Raw genomic sequence first — 25,400 nt, 5'->3', positions numbered from 1 at the left:
TCAGCAGATGGATTTATAAGTAGTTTAGCTTTTAAAATCACTTTAAAATCATTAATTTGCTAAAATTCTGTGGTTTGCTTTCAGACCACAAACAAACCATCCATCTGGACAACTGAAGGAGAACTCTACTACAGTAATATGTACACCTACAGTACACAGAGCAGCTTGCGAGCTCACATTATTGTGTAGGAAAGTGTTTATATGTTGCTTGGCAACAGTCCAGTTCCAGTCCACTATTTGTGTTCGCTGATCCAAAAAATGATTAAACATAGAGCTCATAGTCTGTTAGAAATCATAATCTGTTGTTGTTTATTACTGGTAAGTAAGAAGTGGTGCCTGTTGAATTGTTGTATAAAAGCAGTGTGGTTGTGCTGATGTACTGAATATCAGCACAGATGTAATTATCTTCAGCTTGCGGCCTCATGCCTGTGACCGAATCATGCTGATATTCAGTACAACAGCACTCCCTCTTGTGTATTATTTTATTTACTCTAGACCATATGGAGTACAAACAAAGCAACAGTACAATGGTTAATGACCAAAATAGATCCACGTTCCAAACTAGGTCATTTAAATAGAGGCAGAACGTTACTCAAAAATGAAACACAGCAGAAGTTCAATCAGGAAGACTATCTTTATGCCTCATTCATCCATAACTGTCTTTCTCTTGTCCTCCGTCCATTCATCTAATATTTGCTGGACAAATGTGATCCAGGGTGATACACATTTTGCAGTCACATACACATTAAATAAACAACTATACATTGAGCTGAGCAGTAGCCAATAACTCTCGTTTTAATGCTAATACATATTGATATCATCTGGTTATAGTGGTCACTTTGACCTGGACAGACATGATCACTACAAGAGGTGTCCACTGTACAAAATAAAGACAGAAATCTCATCAAAAAGGTTAAGGTTAAACTACAAAATGCTTGTGCAACATCCTGTTTTTTTTTTTCAATCATACCTCACCTATTTTTAATAGATAACTTTAGTGTTTAAGCATATAAAAACTAAAATAAGTCCTCAGTAAGTGGGCATCATACAGGATTCAAACTGCAGAAGTCTGCAAGTTTGTTTTATCACTAACATCATCAGAATGTTGGGCTCTTTTACTCTAAAGTCAAACAGAAGTGAGTTCACTCCTGATGACCTTCATACCATCTGTGTGCTGCCCACTGTCCTGCAACACACACACAAACACCACAACGCTGGGCTGATACACTCATCATCATCTCGTTATGACTCTGGAGATCTTTGTGGTGTGCTGAACCAAGAGTGTATTCTGTCATATGATAATAGAAATACAAACCATGCCGCAACTTGGGAAACAATTAAAATGATTTTATTGTAAAGCTGGAATAATTTTTTATTCCATCTGGATAAAAGAGTCTTTGAAGAATCTGGAAATGTCTTCAAAACAGATTGTTTGTTGTTGAACAACCTGTAGGGGTTCATAAAGTTTGTATTGTCCTATATTTATCCTTCAGACAAACATCCTTACCTTTGTGATTTGACTGAATTATCTGTGCAAAAGTCTCAAAAGTAAAAATAACAATTCATTGAGAGGCCGTCTGGGGCTCAGTTGGCATGAGGCACATCATCTGGCAACCAAACATCTTACTACTCCAAAAACTTGAGGAGCTAGTGACCGCAGAGTAAGTCCAGCCTTTCACAGGAGTATCTTAAATCTTTTTACTCACATTGTTGATCTTGAGCTTGCTCTTGTCTTGTTTCTGCAGGTGTCCTGACAGGTGATAGAGAACAGCTCTGCTGCGGCGCCGGTTGGCGTTGAAGCCTGGAGGGCGAGTTACCTGATGTACCTCCAGACCCGTCTCCTCATCTGTGGAGGAGATGAAACATGCTGAGCCACAATCCCCAACACAGAGGAAGAATTTAAACCAAGGTCTTCAGTAACCCGAACATGCTGACTGAAAAATCTTTTATAGGTCAGGGGCAGTAAAAATATAACCTGTCTTAAACCTGCCATGTTATATTAGGGTCATTGTAAAAAAAAAAAAAATAGAGATCTGTAGGAGGGGGATAATATTCTGAGAAAACAAAAACTCATTATTGCATTACTCATTACTCATCACTGAATTTTCAAAAGTAAAGTGACAGTGTAATGAGTTTGATTAGCAAAGTGAAAATAATATGGTTCCTTGACAAACAAAAAAAAAAGTTCTTTTTCTCTTGCAAATTTATAGATCTGGAAAAAAAAGACATTTTAGTTGAATCTCAGAGAATTGTCCTGCAAATGTATGGCTTTATAATCTCTGAGAATATTCAAGTTTTTTTTTCAGAAATTTCTGACTTTCTCCTAAATTTCTGACACTGAAGTTGTAAATTTACAAAAACTTGAATATTCTCTGAGATTAAAGTGGTAAATTTACAAGAAAAAAAAATTACAAGAAAAAACTTTGTTCTGTTTACCCGCCTCTGTCTCTGACTGCCCTCACCTGTGTCTTGTTTTCCTTCCCCTTCCTAGTGTATTTAATCCTGTGTCTTGTCCTCTTCCTTTGTTGGTTCATTCACTCTCTCTCGTCTTGCCTCCGTGTTGGTCAGTGTCTTCCTGTGTTTTTTGATTTTGGGATTTTTGGTTTTCTTCCTCCCTGCCTGTTTTTGGATGCTCCCTCATCACGGTTGTAAGTTTTATTTTTGGTCAACCATAATAAATATCTTTTGAACTCCACCCCTGCCTCCCGTTGTCTGCATTTGGGTCCACCTCTAAGTTAAACCGTAACATTTCTAAGATTTGCAAATTCAAAGTTAAAGGTTCTTCCACATGTTTTGGGCTTTATAATTCTACAATTAGTCTATAATTTAAGTTTTTGTGTTTTGTTTTTGTTTCTCAAAAATCCTAAGATTAAAGGCGTAATTTTACAGGACAAAAAAAGCCTGGATATTTTGAGATTAAGGTGGTCATTTTCTGAGAAAACCTCAAAATTTACAGAAAAATACTTTAATATTCTCTGTGATTATAAAGCCATAAATTTACAAGATGATTTTGAGGTTGCAACAGAATTTTTTATTTTATTTTTATTTTCTAATTCATGCATCGCTGTTCAATTGGATCAACCTCAACCTTGAATCTCAGAGTTATGGCTCCATAATCAGATTCATGGCTCCATAATCCTGGCAAATATTCAAGTTTTCTTAGAAATTTGTGAGTTCTTCTTGTAAATTTTAGATATTAAATATTACATATTATTGATATTAAAACCTGGATATTCTCTAAGATTTTAAATCCATAAATTTGCAAGATAAATGTCAGAAATTAAAGTAAGAGATTAACGTAAAGGTTGGATAAACCTCATCACATGGGTGACACCTTCATCAGGTCAATCTCAGAGTTTTTTCACGCAAAATTTTTCCATTTTGTGTTTTTTTTTTTTCAGAAATTTCTGAGATTGAGATTGAAATAGTAAAAAAAACTCACAAATTTACAAGAAAATATTCTCTGCAAGACTGACTTCACACATACAACTTTTTTTTTTATCAAGCGACTTCATTGCTTCACTATGCAAGGCTGGATCAACCTCACCACACCACAGACACTGCTGTCACTTTATATTTATATATTATATTTTTATTATATATTTTTTCCTGCTAAATGTACAACTTCAGGGTTTAGTCCCGTAAATTCTCTTTTTTTTAATCTTACCATAAACCATCTTACCCCATGAAATCACATTATGGCGTTGTGTTGTCTCAGCAGCAGCCTGCACTCTCATATGGGTCAAACCATCTTACTTTATTAACTTATTTTAGTGTGAAATTCCCTTTATGTTAGGTTACAACTCTTCTGTGCCAGCTCTATGTTCTGATTTGCAGTAGCTCAGTGTTTGATCTGATATTGACTTGCTGTCTGCCTTTGTGGCTCTTTATTGACTAAACACAGTGTTCTTTAGGTAGAATTTGATCGTCTGGGCTGAGATCCATATCTGTATTTACAGATCACAATCAGTAATAATAGCTACACACCTCCAATCTCATTCACATCAATCTTTTTGTCATTTATTGAACAAGGAAAAATAAGCTCAGGTAAGGTGAAGTAGTTGCTGTGCAGGCGAAAGACGGAAGAAGACATCAATTGATCCCGCAGACGCCTCAGAGGTACAGCAGGCAGATTAAGGGAGTTGTTTTCTGTTAAGCCATCATCAAGACAGAAAATCTTTTCTACTTCTCTCCATTTCCACTTTACATTTCCTATTATGATTGTTCATCTGTCTGTCCATAATATGATGTCATGCTTGGCAAATACCCACCCCTGTAACCAAATCATTTTCATTTACAGCAACTAAATTTGATTTGTTCACCGCATCTAGGAGGGATTTCCACTGGTTCACATGGTGCACTGAGAAACTAAGCACTGTTTCTGGGACTGGTGGCTCTTTTTTCCTCTCTGTACTGTATGTATTGTACAGCTGGGGGTTATTCACAAGTCCATTACTACCAGCAAATATGTGGTAAAAACAAGGTGTGTGTTTTCTGTCTCATACAGCGTCTGCAGCAGCATCTGTTTTGACAGATGCACAAAGGAGGTGCTGGTTGTTGTGTTGATGTGAAAATCTGCTGGGTAAGAGACAACATTCTCCTCTCAACTTTAAGCAGGAGAAAAAAGGTAAAAGATTAAAGTCTGCTGAACTTTATTTAAGCAGGGTGTTCACGCGAAAGAGGAAGAGGCTGCAAACAAGGTCGTTGGAGGCTGACGGGATAATTTTACACTGTTATCAAGTGCTGCTCTGATTGCCTGGTAGCTGACACCAGCTTCGGTACATCTGCAAGCTGCCATTTGTTTCACATGCCCTGAAGAAGACCGAGTTGAAACGTGTAGGCGCTAAGCCCATTTATTAAAGGCTTTTTAAGTTTTGCAGAGCAGTGTGCTTTGGTTTTTTTTTTTCTTTTGGCTTGTACTTACTGTTCACAAAGCAAAGCAAGTCTAACCCGCTCACCTTCTTCTTTTGGTCTCATCAGATGTCCTTGGAGCTGAAGAGCACCTGCTTTTTGAAACCAGAATTTGTGAAGCAGCACTCCTCATCTAATCTGCTGTGGGATCATTTTACAACCGATGATGGAAATTTCAGGTTAAATGTAGTCGACGCTGTGGCCAATAGCTCCTTCAAACCTCACTACTTTTCTCTCTCAAGGCCTGATTTACCTGAAGGTTTCGTGTGTGAAATTGTGTGCAAACTCGATATCACCTGCAAACAAATATGCAGTCTGATCTAACAGTGTGCACTGAAGACTGCAGCTCTCAAATGTGCAAGACAGCACGCATACTTAGTACGTTTGCCTTTATCAATATGCAATATGGAACGTTTCTTCTCTAGTGTGCAAAATACTGGGAGGAGAAAACATGCACAACGATTTACCAAGCCTGAAAATCATTTGCAGTGACTGTGACTGCATCTGTATTTAATAAGTTTGAAAGGAAGGTGCTAATTTGCTCAGCGGTGCACACAGATGGCTGCTGAGGAGACTCTCTGATTTTAAGTCATTTCTCATGAGCTGTTTAGGATATGTATTTATTCTTATTTTCATTCAATAATACTTAACGCAGAAAAACACCATAATTAAACATAAACTTATTGCAGCCTATTTGCAGCCTGAACTGAATGTTCACAGCCACTGTAGCCTAAAGAAACTTTATACTAACATTTATTACGTCTTCCTATTTCCTATTTTATAAACAGATGCTGCACCTTGAGGGAGCTGGAACACACTGAAATAATATCAGCAGGACTCCTGGAGACACAGGAAGCTGAGGTCTCTGGGTCATTGTTCCAACTAACACTAAAGGTGCCCAACCAAATTCCACGTGCAGAGAAGGCTGCTGCGTTCACTTCCACTGCTCAACATGAATCTGCTGCTGGCAGATTAGGGAGTGCAGTTCAAAGAAGGAGGTCATATTTACACACCTCAGGCTACATTCTTGTTATTATGCTCTTATACTGATAGTTCTGGTTTTCAGAATATATGTAAATGTTCTCTGGGGGAACCAGTGGGGAAAATAGACTGGCTACATTTTCAGTTATTAATACTGTCAATTAACACCATGCATATGTGTGTGAGCAACTTGTGGCGCATACGAGTGTGTGTCTCTTTTTAAAGGTGCTTTCATTAGTGTTAAAGAGCATAAAACACTGTACTTTCTGCATGATTACGCCTCTTTTTCTTTCATAAACGTATTTCCAGCCTTTTTCTGTCCTTGTCACTCAGCGTCCATCTTACTAACTGACTCTTTGTGTTGAAAAGGCACACCACGCTGAGCTAAGTGCCAAAAATGAGCTGTTCAACCAGTCAGCAGCAGGTAAATGCGATCGTTTGTGTCAGCTTCATAAATGTCAAAGTCTTTCCTTCATTTTCTCGTCGCATGTCACTTTTTCCCTCTGTCATTTTCCTCTGACATCCAGAGGCGTCTCGCAGAAAGCTGGATGTTATGTTAATGCTTACAGTCATGTCTCACTGATGGATCGGAAAATAGAAATCATTTAAATCCTCCTTTGTCCCTCTCTCGCCTTCCTTTTCCGCCTGTTTTTGTTATTTGTCCTCTGTCCCCTGTGGTGTGTTCTGCACTCTCAAGTTAGTAGCTTGATTTAAAAAGTAATAACTCCTGCTCTCTGTAAAACACAGCCAGAGTATATGAAAGCCAGTTATTTCAGTGGTAAAGCAATGAGACATTCATCCGAATGGGAGAGCCTGGCCAAGTGGGGGAAAATTGGTTAAGTGATTTCAAGCAGGTGCTCTTTCCCACCAGGAAGCACTACAGACAGCAGCTCTGGAAGCCAATCTAAAAAAATTAATTTTTAAACACTTCACTTCATCTTAAGAGTCCTGATTACTCTGCTTCACTCGCCGTCTCTCTACAGGGTCGGTATTCAGCTCTTTGATTCTCTGTAGTGAACTCAGCTTTTGCAAGGCAACATGATTTGGAAGTTTAGAAGTATTTTGACTTGAAAGATTTGAATATCTGTAATAACTGTGTATTCAGTGTTTGCAGTTTAATGTCTGCAGGATTACAAAATATTCAATGCAGTTTTTGAACCGTGGCAATCCCATCACAGACTCAACACGCTGACAACGTTCAGTCTGCTCTCTCAGCTTTGCATGCTGGGATTTCCTGTTCTGTTTTCACACAAGTATGAACCACAGACTGCTCAACAAGCCCAAAACAACCAACAGACCAGAAGTGTTAAAGGGATAGTTCAGATTTTTTGAAGTGGGGTTGTATGAGTTTTGTTATGATTAGATGGCAGTCAAGACAATCCCAGTTTGGAGAAGCAGCATGAGTACCGGTGCTGGAAGCTAAGGAACACATTTTACACACTCTTTTTACACTATCAGTTTAAGTGTACGCTATATTTTGAATATTTACACCACTTTACTTTGCTGTAAGACAGGAAAATGAAGTTGTATCAGTATATTCAGTTACAGACAATTCATACTGGAGGAATATATGAATATTTATTGTTGAGTGTTGTCAGACAAAACACACTGCCTGCACAGTAAAGCAGAGGCTTACTGCCAGCACATTTTAACTCATGATTAGTTATGTGCATGAACGTGACAGGCTGATATCAAAACAAAAATATTTCAGGAAAGATAAAACTTATTTTAAATTACATTTCAGCACTCTCAGTTTTGAAGTACTACTTTAATTTAAATTAATTTAGTAACATTTTGTTGTGTTTCTAAATATATACATATTTAATCTATTTAATTTTTTTTTTTTGAGATTCCTCCATGTACCACTAGAAGGAGCTTGAGCTTGATCAGTAGAATTAGTACCATAGTTTGACTATCTAGGCTTTAAAACACCAAAATCACACAATGATACAAACTAGCCACTCAAGGCAGCGATAGACCAGAAAGTCACGTGTTTCTGCCAAAGGAGTCTGTTTGATTTGAAGAGAGTGATATTTGACTTTTATAACTGTGGTTTTCTAAAATTACTACGTTAAATTATTCTAAACATAGGGTACACTTAAACTAAAATATGTGTTGCTGCTGACCCTGTCCACAGCAGGACATTGTTTAACTTCCTACACTGGTGCTCCTGCTGCTTCTCTAAACTGGGGGCATGTCAGCTGTCATCTCCTGTAGGTAATACACTGACTGTGGAGATGTACGAGGGGCATTCAAAAAGTTCTAAGACAAATGACATAAATTCAAACTGAGTAAAAATAGTGTAACAAAATGACCTTGAATCGTACCACTGATGACTTATAAACAAATTTGACAAGTTACAGCATTCTAACTTTGTTATTCAATGTTCCAGGTTACATATTACAAAACCAACTTTTTTGACCGTCCAAAATGAGCCAATTTGAAGTTCGAGCAAACATCAAATTTCTAACAAAACTTCAATGGAAACCTACAGAAATCATTGAAGCTTTGCAAAATGTTTATAGAGACTCTTCACCTTCTAGAGCCGTATTTCCAAAGTTGAAGGAACATTTGAAAGGAACAAGATTTCAGTCCATACTTGAAGCGAAGAGGGAGGTTGTGACCTGGTTGACTAGACAAGCTCCAGAATTCTATCAAGAAGGAATTTCTCGGTGGAAACATTGCTTGCAGAAGTGTATTGAGTTAGGTGGATCTTATGTTGAAAAATAATTTTGTATCTTTCATAAATAAAGTTTTTTTTCAATTTGTCTCAGAACTTTTTGAATTACCCTCGTACCTCATACAACCACAAATCTGAACTATCTTTTTCATAATGTGTGATGTAATCATCATGTTTACAACTACAGACAGTATATTTTTTATGGATCAGATGTTATGTGGGGTAGGTGAACTGACTTTTAGGTCACGGGCAAAAAACCCCAACAACCTAATAAAGGAGGCAGCCGACCCTGGCTTAAGGCTCACTTTATAAATCCTGCAGGTGCAGCGTCTTGATAAATTCTGTTTTGAATGCCTTGCAGGTAAAAAGCTGTAGACTTTTAAGGTGTCCAGATTTTTCTTTGGAAATAGGACAGTGGTGTGAAGTGTCACCAGGCAGTATGCAGATGTACAGGCACACGCCTCTCCACCAGAGTGGGACCCGTACACAGAAAATAACAGTGGTAGTTGTTTTAGCATGTTTTGCCCTTCAGTGATGGTGTGTTTTAGCCTTTAGCTTTAACAACAGTCTTGGAACACCTGCATTTTATCTAATATCTACCAGGCTGTATATTTTTTGTAATTTAACAAAATATTTATTTCATACCCAACACACACAAGAAAGAATTTAGCTTTTTTTTTTTAACCTGAAATAAACATTATTAAATGCATTAATTTAATTGCCAATGATATTGATAAATGATTAATCTGTTTGAGTATCTTTTGAGGAAAAAAAAGTGAAAATTCTTTGATTTCAGTTTCTTAAATGTGAATATTTTCTAGTTTCTTTACTCCATTATGACAGTAAAATCAAAATCTTGGGGTTGTTGGAAAAACAAGACATTTGAGGATGTCATCTTGGACATCTTGATCAACATTTTTCACCATTTTATGGACCAAACAACTAGTCGATTAATTGAGAAAATAATCAACAGATTAATCAATGATGAAAATAATCATTAGTTGCAGCCCTAGTTGATAAGATATGTCGTTCTAAGTCACCTGCTGAAATTACTAATCCTATCCTTTTTATCTCACTAAGACTGTTCAACAATTTTCTCAAATATAGTCAATCAATCAAGCTGCATTTTTATTTCCTGAAGTTTTAATGTCAGTATTTGTGTAGAGAAAGACGTCAGTGGAGTTTGCATATTCCCTTACACCAATTAATTCCTCTATTGCCTCTAATTACTTCACCAATAATGCCTGGTAATTTCAGCTGTTCCCACCCCCATCATGTATCTGTATCATCATATGGGGTGGCAAGCTGCGTGCCATCTCTGACAGAATGTTTATGCTTCACTATGTGCATTTAATAGAGGCAGTCATTAATATTAATGTAATAATCAAATTGACAGACACACTTATTTAATCAGGGTGAGATTAACACTGGGGGAAAGACGCGGGATGAAAAAAGAGATGAAAATTAGTAATTGATGCTTAATTGATGTCTGCTTGAAATTACAGTAACTGCAGAGGCACAGCTGAGAGGCAAAATGTTCTGCAGGCTGGTGAACAGTGAGTAAAATGATGTTAAACCTCTACAACCAAGATGACGGAGCTGGAAGTCTTTAAAAAAACATAAATCACTCATTGTGAAACATGAAAACAACCTCAGATGTAACACTGTGGACAGTTGTCAGCTGGGTGTCAGACCAGAACATGCAGCATCTCCAACCACATTAAAGGGTAACTTCGGCATTTTTCAACCTGGATCATATTTTGTAATGTTTTTGTGTGTAAGGGAGTAAAGGGGGACATCAATTTGTCTTTTTGAGTGAGAGTCCTTATGGGCAACTGAGAATTCTCAGTATTTATGTCTACTAAAAGTGTCTGTTTTTGCCACTGACAGGTTCAGATTGTTATTCTAAATGTCTGATAACATTATGGAAAGGATCCCTATAGAGATGAATAAAAAACCTTTTTGTTAAGGAGTAAGATCTTTTTTTGTTTAACTGGAAACAGATGTTATATCACTCTCCTCAAAGCCACCAGACTCCATTTACAGAAACATCATTTTATTTTGTCATCATAAAACATAATTTATTCAAACTCACCAAAACCACTTTGTCTCATCTGTCCACTGTTCCAACAACCACCAACTCTGGTTTGGTGGAAATAAACCCGTAAATATCAGGAGAGGAGCGAGAGGGAGGTCGGACATCAGAGAAGCAGCGGAGAGAACAGCTAGAATATTTTGACATCTGCCAAAATCTCCATAAATCATTTTAAACAAATCAGAAATGTGTGGAAACATGAGCCAAGATGTTTTTGGTTTCATTTTGTTTGTGTTGAGTTTGGATGAAGAGAGTATTAATAAAATGTCTGTTTCTGTAAATGGAGTCTGGTGGCTTTGGCGAGAGCGGCAGAACGGCTAGTTTCTGCTTTGACTAAAAGGATCTTACTCTATGTAAAAAAAAAAAAAGGACAGTCTCTGTAGAAATCCTTTCCATAATGTTGTCAGAGTCTCACCGCTTGATTCCACTGGACACGCATTGTCTGTGCCACAATTTTGATCAGTCCCCCACACTTCTGCAGCCCCCTTCAGCAGCATCTCAGAAGTGTTCCTTTTCTGATTGTTCTTCATAGTGAGTTTGCATGAGGTCTTTTATTTTGAAAACTGACAAGATTCTCTCTGCTTGTTCTGGTGTCTAACTTCCTGTCTGCTTGATCTGTTCTGTGCAGATTGACACGGCATCCATCAAAAATAGACTCGCCGCAAATTTGAAGCGGAGCAGAACGGGGAGCCGTCTCTGGGTGTGCTAGGGCACTACTGGAGGAATCACAAGCATTGTGTTGAGTGGCAGTGGTCTGCTGTGGCTGACGTGGTGCAGCCGTGGTGTGATGCAGCCACACCTGGTGGGATCAAGCTGTTAGAATAACAATCTGTGCATGTCAATGGTAAAACAAGCACTGCAGGCACAGCTGACAGCTGCAGTGGTTGGTAATTGCCTTAGGCCCTAAGCTGCCAAGAGCCCCATAAAACGCCTCATTATGGTTCAGAAACTTTTTTAAATTTGAACTTTTTGCAAATTAATCTATCTAAAAATCCAACTTGGAGTGTTCCATGGTCTTACTGTACATTTGCAGAAATAATTCAGGAAGACAGTAGCCACCTTATGTAAAGAAAAGGCTTGGTGTGTTGTACAGACTGTGGAAAAATTAAGCAACACTACCCCATTAGTGCTGAAAAAACAGACCAGTAATACCAGTACACACCTCCGCCACAGCCTGTTCACTCTGCTGCCATCTGACAAGAGATATAGAAGTATTTGCTGCTGTACCACCAGACTGAAGAACAGCTTTTTTTTCCTGAGGCTGAGACTCCTCAAGAGTTGAGGAATATGTTCGCATGAGGCCCCAAAATGACTTAATCCACCCCTGGTCACTTGACAGTATTCACTGATGAAGACTGTGAAATCTAGCTGAAAGCTCCAGAATGAGCTTAAGTTTAGGAATAAGGAGATGGGACACAAACAGGACCTTCGTTCAGTGGGCATGCCTCATTTAGAGGACATGACCGAGACTTATTTTTAAGCTTCTAGATACGAATCAGTGTTTTAAGTGTTTGAACTAGTTTGAGTCAAACTTAACCATTCCATCATGACATTATCAGAAGCAGGTGTTATTTACATAAACTCACCTGTGTCAGGTCCTTGCTCAGGATCCTGGTCCTTCTTCTTGTCTGTGATGTCTTTGTGGGACACGAGGAACAGAACCACCTCACCCTTTTCATTCTTAATGGGTACAATGTCCAGGAGACACCAGAACTGTGTACCTGGAGAGAGGACAAATATAAACATATACATTCAATGCATCTTTTCCACCCAAATGTACAACACAATATGATATACTACTATATTAACTAGCAAAATAACATCAACACAACTCCAGGTGTTTCTTCTAAATAATATAAGCTGTAATAACATCGACTGTAAACAACCACTACAGGATTTTATATTAGGTAATTTAGTGACCACTGGTTTTTGTTGTTTTCCTTAGTCTTCACCTCTTTTCCTCAGTCCCCTTTGATGATGACACACTGCAGCTGATTGATGATTTTTACTACAGAACTACATTTAGAGCACTGAGAATAATGTCCTGCCTGTAAGATCTTCAGTATAGCCTGTGGTCTTTAACTGCTTTTACGCAGAAAGTAAAGCTGTTAATGAGCGTACGGTGATGTAATACATAATGATGTGAACCATTAGTTTAACACTAATGGACTGTATAATTTTCAAATGATTCTAATTTGTTCATTTTCCAATTAGTGGTAGAGAAAGTGAAGTTAGCCTGTGACGTGATACATGTGAAGAAGCCTGACCAAAAGGTGGACTCAATAAACTTTGCCCTGCTATAAAAAAGGGTTTATTTCCAAAAATAAATCTGACCTCCTATTAAAAAGTACAATGGAATGTCGTTCATAGTTGGAACTTGGGCTCAGCCTTTAGCTCCAAGCACCACTGTGTGTATAAAGACGCAATGTTGTCCAAGGGACCAAACCAACCAAAGTAAGGCGGGACAAGTCTGTAAAACTTTAGAGTCTTCTCAACATGTTGAACATATAAAGTTGTGCTCGTCAATTCACATGTTCACAAATGTTGTATTTCTTGTCATGTTAAACACAATCATACACACAATTCAACAGCAGAGTACATTAATCTTTATGTCCTTGAGTCCATTGTAAGCATTATATGAGCCTGGGACATATTGAGTCAGTTATAAGAAAGCCCTCATAACACACTTGAGGCCATATTTAGAGGACGTATGATAAGAAGAAGAAAAAGAAGAAGAAGAAGAAGAAGAAGAAGAAGAACTTTATTTATATAGCGCGTTTAAAAAAAGTGTTTTGACAAACAAAGCAAGAGCAGGATACCCATAACAACAGAGATCCAGAACAGTAAGGCCAAACAAAAGGCAAAATTAAGCTAAAATTGAAGCTGAAATTGCAGTAACTTCTCGACAGCATGATAATAAGAGACAAGAACAATAAGAGCAATAAAATTCTTTTATTTCTAAATACTAGGAAACAAAAGAATAGATGGATAAAAGGCAGCATTGCGTAATGTTATGAGAAATAAAAAAGAATAAGATTAAAAAGAATAAAAAGATGACATCACATAAATGGAAGTTTATATAAATGGGTTTTAAGTAGTGATTTAAAAGATGTCACTGACTCTGCAGCCTTATCTTCTCAGACAGGTCGTTCCAAAGCCGAGGGGCCATGATGGAAAAAGTGCGGTCACCTTTAGATTTAAGCCTCGACTCTGGAACCGCACAGGGGGCCAGAGGGGGGAGGCCAGGATTTTGGTAATGTGATGTCGTCTGTTAAAACCAGCAAGAAACAGGTGCTATAGACATCTATAGTATCTAACTGCAGCAAGAGCATACATATGTTGTGAACTCTCCTATGTAGGTGCATTGCTTTGAGTAATGTGTGCTGTAATTGTTAAAAAAATATTGTGATTTTAGACCTGGTTTCTGTCGGTCAAAGGCGCAGTGACTTTCTGCTGCCTCAAGATAGTAATGCACCAGCAAGAACCTGACCATCCCTCATATTAAACCCAAAAATGAGAACTCTGTCAGTATCTACTCATCTCACAAACAGCTGAAGTGAACAGTGACCAGCTTTCAAACAGAGAAACAACTAGAAAAACATAAAGTGCCACCATACTGCTTGTCTGGTTTAATCCAAGTCTCCTAAAGCCCTGACATGCTGTTCAATCGTGCGTGCACACTGTCACACCACACACACCCAGTTCAGACGGTGTGCATGTGCATGTGAATGAGGCCCCAAGCTAAGGATCTACAGTGTAGATTCAGGCTAAAATCATGGTGTAAATGACCTCTTTCAAGTCAGCTTGGCATGTCAGGGCTTTAGGAGACTTGGATTACACCAGATGAGCAATATGGAGGCATTTTATGCCTTTTTTTTTCTGTTGTTAGTTTCCATTTGAAAACTGGTCACAACTCTGCAACACTGAGAAACTCCAGTAGTGTTTTGTGGACTAAAAAACTAAACCTGAGCTTCAATTGGCATGAGGGTAAGTAGATAATGACTGAATTTCCATTTTTGTGTTAACTATTTCCGTTTAGTACATTTGCTACCTAAACAACGTTGACTCGGGGCGAGAGAACTGAGATTGTGTCTGTCAGAAAATAGCAACTAGACACTGGATAGAGAATTGAGCACTTGGACTTCAGATTAGGTGCTTATAGCAGCAAAAGTGAAACGTAAGGATGAACCTCAAACCTTTGTATAACATCCCAACATGTTCACCTATCTTACACTGATTGCCCTGATTTTCTTTTCTCATAGATGTTTCAGTGATCCTGAAGAAATCATTGGCATTGACCAGTTGAGACTGCATTATGTTCCCAGAACATTTCCATGTGTGACCATATGGTCTTTACATTTAAGAGGTACTCCTTGCCTGCAGCTATAATGAGACTGTACGCATAGCTGTCCTTCAGTATGGATGAAAAGCTGCTCTTTCTGTACAATCTGTACGCTCAGAATTCACTGGATCCTCATGTGAAAATGTGCAGTGTACAGAGGGAGACTGCAGCAAAGGAAGTATAGATTTACTTTAAAGCTCCAGTCCATGTCTCAACTGAGAACTAGAATACCACAGAAAGCACGTGTACCTTTGCTATATGAGATTCCTTGGGCTGCCTTGCCAAGGCACATCACATTTGTTACCACTGCTGAACATGCATCATTTAAGCCATCTGTCTTTGTGATGGTGATGCTCAGAGGAGTCTCCAGAGATCAGAGCAAGTGTTTTAATGTGTGTGTTCAATATGTCAGTAAAATGATATCACACTATGCAGTATTATTGTGGTTTGTTAAAATCAAATGAGTTTAAAGAGTCACGTAACACCAGACTGAACAGCAGCTCTCTGTCTGAAAGCATGTTTCACCCCTCAACAAATCCATGTAAACTGAGCTGTAGTTTTTCTGGACAAAAAGCACACAAACCTTTATTTCTCAACTGATCTCAGTGAGTCCCTGTTATAGTCAACATTTATGATCTACCTGGAAAAGTTTGAGGAAAAAAGTAGATCATGAAGTCTTGAATATGAAACGACTCACTGAAATCGGTTTAGAAATAAACATAATGCTTTTTATCCAGAAAAACAGCAGCTCCCCCCTACATAGATTTGTTCATAGGTCAGTGTTGACCTGTCCGGTGTGGTGGCAAAGTTGAGGTTAATGGTAGAAGTACAAGTACTGATTCAACTTCTTTATTCGAGTAAAAGTGAAAAAGTACAGGCTCTGAAATGTACACACAGTATAAAAGTAAAAACTTGTAGTTTTCTTGTTACATGTTTTACATTGTTTTCATCTTATACATTACTTTTGTCTCTTTATGTTGTTTTTGTCCTCTTACATTGTTTTCATCTTGTTCCATTTTGTTACTTCTTGTTTCATCTACCTTTTTTTAATTTTGTCATGTTATTTTCATCTTGAGCTCATATGAGTGTTCCATATTAGATTCAGTAAATACTCTTATCTTAAGATACCTGTGTAGATTATCTTCCTATGCATATTTAAGTGCAGATGCGTGAAAATTGCAAATTTGTGTAATTAATGCCCCAAATATGAGGCTACACAACCTGCCCCTTATGTCAGGAAGTGTTCATTCATAAAAATGTCATCAAAGGGTTAAAACAGAACTTTGTGAATGTGATAATTGAAGTTCTGCTTTCAGAGAGCCATAAAGGAAAGTCTATTATTTTACCAACATCAGCAGTGGAACTGAAGCACCTGATAAAGCCGAGGAATCAGAAAAAATAAGAAGTGCTGTAATGCTGTGTCACCTGATGGTTGTACTGTCACTGAAATAAAGAAGAAGTGCTTTGATATGAAATTGATTTTAAAAATCCAGGAGGGTCTCACCGCAGCAGTAGAGAAAAATAAGTGCCGTAATAGGTTTTACACCATCAGGCACCGCAACAGTGGATGTTCCCCTGGACAGACCTGCATTAACCTGCATGTGAAGATACGGCCAATAAGCCTGACAGAAAGCAACAGACAATTAAAGCTAATGGTGATATTGATGGTATTGTTACGCTTTATGGATTTAATTATGGATATAATTAATAATTATATGAGAATTCAAACTGCAGAGTCAAACAGGATATTTTCAGCATAGTTATGAAATGAAATTTATACAGGGTCCTTAAACTCAAATTGCTTCAAAGTGATGAAATATACAACCCATTACTGAAAAACTGAGGTTTGGATATCAGCAGACTATGAGAAAATGGGGAAATTGGTGAATGCTGCAAGTTCTCCAAAATTACTCCTATAAACCACTTAAGAATAAATCTGTTCAGGTTCTTTCATTAAGCCCAGTGTTCCCTTTCTTTCTCTAATTATGAGAAAATCCCATCAAAAAAAAAAACAAAAAAAAAAAAAAAAAACAAAAAAAAAAACAAAAAAAGGCGATTCAGTCTCTCAGTACTCTTTAACCTTCCTTCTTCCTGCATAATGTCCCAAAACAGCTGGGCACTGTAGTTTTTAGCAAATGTTACTTTGGTGAAAGAGCTTTGGCTGGGGACGTGGATTAACTCTTTCCCCGCCAGTGTTTTATTTTTAAAGTTGCCGGTCAGCACCAGCATTTTTGACAAAATTCACTGATTTTTCTTCACCTACATAATATTCAGTTCTATGAATATGTTAACATGGAATATATCAAAAGAAAGGACAGATCCTCTAGTTTCAGACACAAAAAGCATTTTCCTTTTGCTTCATTTAATGTACTTTTCGACAAAAAACTGAGAAAGCAGCGTTTTAAAAACATTTTTAAACAGAATATCAACTTCAATTTTTTTTTTTTTTGTTTTTTTTTATCACTTCATGTTATGTGTGTGATATCACTGTCACCAGTATGGCTAACCTTAGCAGCGCTCTCTGCCCCTACAGACGCGCGAGTCACAGAGTCTGCGGTGTGAGCAGCCTCGCTGTGTCCTGGCTGCTGTGGCTGGGTCACGAACTGACCTTGTTCATGTTACAGAACATCATTCTCTTCTTCTGCTGTTCAGTTGCTGTGGTTCTCTTCTTCTTCGAAATGACAAATGTTTGTCAGATGATCCATCAAGCATCCCCTACCATCTTGCAGTGACAACAGCAATTCATGAGATATCTCGTCAACGGTCGGGAAAGAGTTAATATGTGGGACTCAAAGTAAACTTCAGCCTCCATGTTGATGCTAATGAAGGAACATGTCAGCCAGTGTGGCTCACTGATGTGCTTTTAATAGTTTCTGGACAACAACGGAGCTCTATCAAACTACACAGACAGACCATGTTAGTAGATAAAGTCATCGTTGGCTGTTTTTGTAATCCGATTTGACAACATGAAAACTACAGAATATTACTATCCAAGGTTATCAAACAAGTAACCCCTGCTGTCTCACACATAAATGCATGAAATCAGGCTAAAACAAGCTGTTTTGGTTTTCTGTTACTCACATGTAATCTCTGACTCATGACTTTGTTCCCTGCAACTCCAAGATGAATTCCCAATAGGGGATCATGCATGTAAATAATGTATTTAAACAAGAGGGAGAATCACCTCAATAAAAACATCAGCCATATTGAGGCTGGATTTGTCCCTGTTTGACTGGAACACGAAGGCAAACAATAGCAGCGTGTAACCCGCTGTCTCTCCAAGCTGCATGCATAACCATAAGACAAATATGAGCATACAGAATATGTATCAATTATCATTATTTCATTAGAGCAAAGAACTATTACTAACAGAAGGTTGTTCAGGCTCTGCACAGGCTGATTACTCTTGTTCCTGCAGCTGGTGGAAGTTATACTGGGAATTAGGTAAGTTCTTCAAATTCTATGTAGCAATCTTCTGTTCAAGTCCATTGCAATTTCAAATGTCATTCTGGCACGGGCCACAGATGATGGGGTGGGTTCTTCTGGGCTTCACTGGGGGCATCAGCACATTCCAGCAGTAGGGGTGGGCAATAAAAAAAATGTGCCTTCTTGTTATTAAAGCAGTTTATGTGTTGCCATTATTTATGAGATGAAATGAAGGCATCCTTTCACTATTACACACAAAGGTTTGTATTTCAGCAATTTTCATTTTCATATTTCAGTTTTGAATTTTTTTCTAAACATTTTCATGACAATTAAGGAATCCAATTCATTGTGACAATACATTTCAGTGGGCTGAATATTTTTTTAATGTCTGATATTTAACTCATCTGCTAAATAACAGCTATTGATTGGCAGCTACAGTTTGAAAATCTAACATTAATCAATGCTGAAGATCTGATTTCACTAAAATATTACTTAACTACCTGGATATTCCTGCCTGAGCCTTTCTAACAAAGATTGTCAACCGACTCTGTCACTGTGTCGGAGGTCTGGATGCCGAGGCGTTCCCTCTTCCTCCTGCTCCTCCTCTTTTCTGTTGTAGCTCCAAGTTCTTTCTCGTGATGTTTTGTTCTGTGTTTGAACAAAGTTATACCGAACATCCTTCCTACCACACGTGTTCATTCACTGCTGTGAAATATCTCCAAATGAAGCTCCTCTTCCGTTCACCTGTCACTACGTGTCAGATCAATCCGGTCAGGGTGAGCACCACGGCGCACTGCGTGGCCAAAATGTGCGTGTTGTTTGAGTGCACACAGACACAGACAGCAGTGGATGAGCAAAGAGCACATGCACTACACAACTCAACCTTGTTTGCACAGACAGTTGTGCCCTTTTTTGACATAAAAACGGTAAAATGTAGAAGAAAAAGCCGACACAGATCCCTATTTTGGGATTGATCCTTTTGACATGAGAATTGATCTTCAAAAACAAGATGTAGTATCAGAAGTATCAAATATTTTGGGATCGAGCCGCCCACCCCTATACAGCAGGTGGGACATGGTCAGCGCTGATACACAGCTTCACAAGTCTTCTGTTGTGTAGTTCCAGGCTTTCATCGGTACTTTGCGCCTCCCCTGATGGACACGCAGACTGTTTAAAGATTTCCAGGTTGTCCTGCCAAGGTCATGACCCCTAACAAGGCATTCAGAAGGTGTGATTCCCTTATCCAGCCATTCAAGAGCTCAGGTGTCATATTCATTTCATTTATCTTTCTGGACGTTGGTCCTTGGTTCTTGTTTGGTCATCTGGAGAGGCAGGACTGTTTGGAAAAAGTTAGTTCTATATCTCAGCCTACCTCTGAGTGGAGGGTCTCTTTCAGGGACAGACTCAATCTTCTGTAAGTCTTCTTGTTGGGTGGCGATGCAGAGGTCATCTGTGTAGATGAAGCGCTGGCATTCTGGAGGTAATGGCCAGTCATTTGAATATATGTTAAAAGGAGGGGATCAGTTTGCTGCCTTGTAGTAAACTATGTTATATAGCAATGATTAAGTCCAATCCTAGCAGGTGCACAATGAAACAATGCTTATAGAAGAGAGAGGGACACATCAATCAGATGTTTTTAATGTGTTTGTTAGACTTCAAGGATACACACAATGCATTCTGGTGAGCAAAACTAAATAGAAACAGGTTTTTGTGTTTAATCTTTCAGGCACCTTTAAGGGAATAGTTCATCCCAAAAAAATAAAAATACATATTTTTTCTCTGGCCCGTAGTGCTGTTTATCCACCTAGATAGTTTTGTTGTGAGTTGCAGAGTTTTAGAGATATCAGCTGTAGAGATGCCTGCCTTCTCTCTGATTTAATGGAATTAGATGGCTTGTGGTGCTCAAAGCACTGAAAAAATACATTTGAAACATTCAAAGCCAGTGGCTTTTTCCAAAAATCATGACCCAGTTACTCAAGATAATCCACACACCTTGGTGTGAGCAATTTCATGTAGGAACTACTTTCTTTCTGCAGTAGAATCTATTGGAACTACTTAGCCGGAAAACCACTCAGAGGCGTTTTTTTCAGCAGCGGAGCATTTTGCCTGTATGATTATGTTTATTTGCTCTGATTTTGTTGATTAAGTCCACTTTCCTTCCTCTTTGTGCTTCTACCATGGATAAGCAGGCTACATAGTTACATTTTCTGTCTGTCTTTATGATCGTGAGTTTGCACGGTGTCTTTTATTTTGAAAATTAACTGGATTCTCCCTGCCTTTTCCATGCCTGACTTCCTACCCGTTCGACCTGCTCTGTGGTAATTGACACGGCATCCATCAAAAAGACTCAAAGACTCGGTGCATATTCTCCGTGGAGCGCAGCGCCGAGCCGCTTCTGGTGGAAACACGAGCATTGTCTAGAATGGCAGCAAATGGACCTGAGTGCTGCTGCGCAGCTGCACCCGGTGGAATACAAGTAGTTACAGGTGAATGGACTTTTGTTTGTATGTTATTGTTTCTCACAAACTTTTAAGTTTTCTGTAGTGTGTTCATGTATATTCATTCCTGTGTTTTTACTGGCCTGTAAATCATGTTGATATGAATATATTATAAGTATGGATTATGATGAAAAAAAAATGCAAAATACAATTTTCATATTGTGCCCCAGGCTGTGGTGGAGAAGGCGATTCGAGTGAAGGAACTGGATTTGAGTGTGTTTATTCTTCTCCTTGCTCCCCTGGAGAACAGCTAAAATGCTAATGGGAGCTCATGGAGAGCCGATAAAAGCATGAAACACGTCTAATTTGTCATTTGTGTGTATATAAGAGAAACAAGCTTTTATAACCCTGTGTGGCTCTTTGTTATGGGCTCGTATCTCAGAGGAGCAGATGTGTCCCTGTGTCTCTCTGTCTCTCTTCATCTACACGTGACTCTTGCTCTTACTTGTTGTTTGTGGGCCGGGCCTTAGCGCTCACCTTTAGCCCACTTTTCATCACAAATGAAAATTTGGATTTTGCATAATTAATAAAAAGTGTATGAATGGATGGAGTTTCCTGCTGCTCTCTGCTCAGTGAGTACACTCACTCTACCAGAGTTCAGACTTTGATCTGTGGTATTCATATGAAGTTGTAGTTGTTTTTTTTCACACTGTTTCACTGTTTGACTGCTGGAGCATTCGAGTGTATTTTTGTGATGAAACGTGATGTACTGTAGATATTGCAACATAAAAGACTGACTTTGACTTGACTTTGTACATTAAAGTGCCATGATTTCTTATTTTTAATTTTTTACATTAGCCATAGCTTGATAAATTCACTGATTCACTCCCTCAGTCGACAGACTTGTGCATGAAAAATCTGGCATAGCATTCAATCTAGTCTATACAATACTATGTTTGTCAGCAGCATTTCTTATAAAGTCATACATGAGTTTTTGGAATGGTTTGTCTTTTTTTTCCTTTATTTATCCAGGAAAATTTTATTAATGGATATTTTTGGCATTCTGCTTCAACAGTACAGTAGAGATAGAAAATGGTTATAACATGCAGCAAAGGGCCAGAGTTCACCTCTAGGGTCCTTCTTTTGAAAAATTTAAAATTAGCCACCTACCAAATTTCAAAATGGGCACCATTTTTAACTCTTTCCCCACCACTGATGAGATATCTTGTCAATTGATGTTTTCACTGAGGACGCTGTCAGGGATCATCTGACAAAAACAGTCAAAGAAGGGAACCGCTAGAACTGAGCAGCAGAAGAAGAAGATGGTGTTATCTAGCATGACAACATCGGTATTCAGCTCACCTCCATAGCAGCTATGATACAGCAAAGCTGCTCACACCACAGCCCCTGGGACTCGTCCCGCAGCCAGGACAGAGAGCCCTCCAGCCCCCAGACATCTCAGATAGTGTTTCAGACGGAGGGCGGGACACACACACTCCTAACACTAGTCACGCAGGTGACAGTGATGTCACACACGTAATATGAAGTTTCTCAGTTTTTTGTCTGAAAAGCTCATCTTTTCAGTGTATGGAGGTGAAGGTCAGACCAATATTGAGGCAAAAATTTAATAATATCAGTTTGTACAGAATGTATTTTTGTATTTTCTGATAACAGATTACTTGTATGTTAATTAAATACATTTTCCATACCAGTATTTGTGTTGTATTTTACAAATGTATATACATTTGTTAAGCAAGTATTTGTGCTTTGTAACAAGATGCTTTTTGATTTTTTTGTGCCAAACTCTGTTGGTTACTTTTAACTTGAAACTCATTCAGAGGCTGCAGATTGGAATCAATGAGGAAGTCAGTCTTGTCTTAGATTGATTGTAAAATTGTTGTAAGTATTAAGTTTTTATTTTACTAATAATACGTAGTATTGGTTGATTAATCTAGATTTTTGTTCACTGCATGTTTTAGATGTTTCCCTGCTCCTATACACCTGCAAGGACTCAGCCTTGATAAATGGTACGTGCTCTACCAGGTCAGCTACCAGGGCACTCAAATGCTCTGTTTTTTAAGAACAGCCAGTTCACATTCACACACTTGCACACACTCACAGTATAAAGCTGCCCAGTACAGTCACAGAGTGATCTGTTGGCCAGTGAGCTGATCCACCTGAGCTGTTGGAGGGTTCAGAGCTCAGTGATCTTGACACAAGAGAAGCTTGTGTCCACACAGGGACATGAATGTGGGCTCATCAGAGGTTCTTAAACTTTCCCTTCAACATCCTGACCAGGCTGCCACACCCGCAATCCCCCACATCTTCAAAAAACAAAAAACAAAAAACAGCATAGCCTCCTTATAGTTGTCATCATAGTGAAGGTGACACATTCAGATGCTAAAATATTGCAAAAATTTGAATTAAATTGCAATAAAGTTACACATCTGTCACACAGAGAACAAAGAGAATGAGCTATGCAGAGGTTCAGAGACAGATACAGCTGTCCCACTGACTGAAGACAGAGACACAAGCATGTAAGTAGGTTGGGTAGAAACAGATAACATGTAATTGGAATTATGTAATCAGATCACAAAAAATAAATAACTATAATCCGCCCAGATTACATTTGAAAATGTTGTAATTAGATTATAGTTGTAGGAATATTGATGACCATTTTGATTAAGTCTTTAAAATATAGCAATTTTACATTAGGAACCCCTTTTTCATAACAAATGCTCTATCGATTCATAAAAAGAGGGAAAAGAATATATATGAAACCTTTGTGGCAGCATCCATTTTTAGTATAAGGTGAAATATTTTCAGTTTTTCAGTTTGAATAAGACTAAAGTAATCAAAGTATTCAGATTAGGTTATTTTTCTTGTAACCTGACGGATTATGTTACTAATTACAAAAGTGGTGATGTAATTTGTATTTAGTAACTGATCACATTTCAAAGTAATCTGACCCAACCCTGCCTAGCAGTAATATGAAAAACAAAATGACACCATTAGACCAGCATTACATTTTTCCTCTTGTACTCTGCACTTTGGGAAACTCTGTCTTAGACTAACTTATAACTTCAGAAATGATTCACAGTCACCATGAAACTTTCTGTGCCTGTTAGTAAATATTTTGAGATGCAAATCCTCAGCTACTGGCCAAATTAAATCGCTGGAGGTTTCATTTCACTGTGACAGTTTTCCTTTTGAAGTGGTATAAGGGCAGCCTGAATCATCACACAAGCAAATCTACTCATGTGTTCTTCATCCACATGGAATATTTCATGCTTAAAAAAATGGCAATAGAATTTCAACGTTTTGTCCCATTTTAGAATAGAAATGTACTTTCACCTGATAGGCAAACAGGCCGCAAATGGACACAGGAAGTTGGAAATATTTAAAATCACATGGGATAGGTGGAAGAGGTACAGCAAAGGCAAAAAGCACATGTGGAAGCTGTTTTGCTTTTCAGTACTCTCACCTTCCTTCTTGTAGAAGACCAACTCGGTCTTGAACTCCCTCCTCTCATCCAGGGCTCCTTGGATCTGGGCCGTTAACCTGTCGCTCGTTTCCGGGCCGTACAGGAAGTGACAGGCGCAGCTCTTCTGCATGAGCTCAGCGCGGGCGTAACCAGTGAGCTCACAGAATCCATCGGAGCAGTAGACGATGGGGTAGAGCGACTGCACCTGGGCGTTTCCCAGAACAAAGTTGCTGTCTGTAGGACACAAGAGAGAAGAAGAGAGTGATCACTACACCTGTGACAACAACCAAAATAATTAGTTGATTTCATTCCAGAATTCAGCTTGCTTATTGTTATCTGTAGCTGGCATTAGCTAATTAGCTTAGTTAGCCATAGAGCTAAGCTACCCAATCAGCTGACTCAACCATTTTGATTGCATATGCATGTGCAACTACCGTTCAAAATATATAATTTCAATTTCAAGTCAAAGTATCTTGGATTCTAATTGAGACTTGTATTTTACCATGGTGTAAATGTTACAGCAGCTTGTATAGTTCTGCCAAGAGTGAATCTCTGTGGATAACACTAAAAACTTGAAAATAATTTTTCAGTTTCAGTAGTTTGATGTGTATTTGTACAATATATCCACATCCAAAGTAAGACTCACACCATAGTTGTGGGGATTCTGTATTCCTCAAAGAAACTGCTGTGTTAATTTCTATCAAAGCATTCAGACTGATGCACATGAAGAGGTAGGAGGCAGACCGCTGGAGACACGGCTGCTGGTTTCCAGAGCGAGGCAGCCCGGCAGATCAGTAACAAAGAATTGATCTAGTGAAGTAAACACTGTCAAGAGTCATCACAGAACCTTATGAGGTTTCATTAATTCATGCAGCCAATAGCACATCCGCCCTCCCTCAAGTAACAATCCTGTGTACAGGCAGGAACATGCCCGGCATGGTCCAAACACAGCTTCCCTCTCAGGCTGTTGATTTGTGATCAACACAAGATAGATGTGTGTGTGTGTGTGTGTGTGTGTGTGTGTGTGTGTGTGTGTGTGTGTG

At 38.5% G+C, this 25,400-nt stretch overlaps 1 protein-coding gene across 1 annotated transcript in view; it reads right to left on the bottom strand.

The window, feature by feature from the left end:
- kcnh3 (potassium voltage-gated channel, subfamily H (eag-related), member 3) overlaps positions 1 to 25,400 on the bottom strand; it is a 241,798-nt gene that overhangs the window by 62,468 nt on the left and 153,930 nt on the right. Inside the window, exons 2-4 of the mRNA XM_084724378.1 lie at positions 24,358 to 24,591; positions 12,254 to 12,388; positions 1,707 to 1,846 (exon numbers count right to left, since the gene is read on the bottom strand). Coding sequence (XP_084580504.1) covers positions 1,707 to 1,846; positions 12,254 to 12,388; positions 24,358 to 24,591 — 509 coding nt within the window. The remainder of the gene's footprint in view (positions 1 to 1,706; positions 1,847 to 12,253; positions 12,389 to 24,357; positions 24,592 to 25,400) is intronic.

Source organism: Lutjanus erythropterus, chromosome 8 (assembly GCF_056507025.1).
Source record: "Lutjanus erythropterus isolate fLutEry1 chromosome 8, fLutEry1.hap2, whole genome shotgun sequence".
NCBI classification, from domain to species: Eukaryota; Metazoa; Chordata; class Actinopteri; order Lutjaniformes; family Lutjanidae; genus Lutjanus; species Lutjanus erythropterus.
This window is presented reverse-complemented; position numbering and strand designations above follow the sequence as displayed.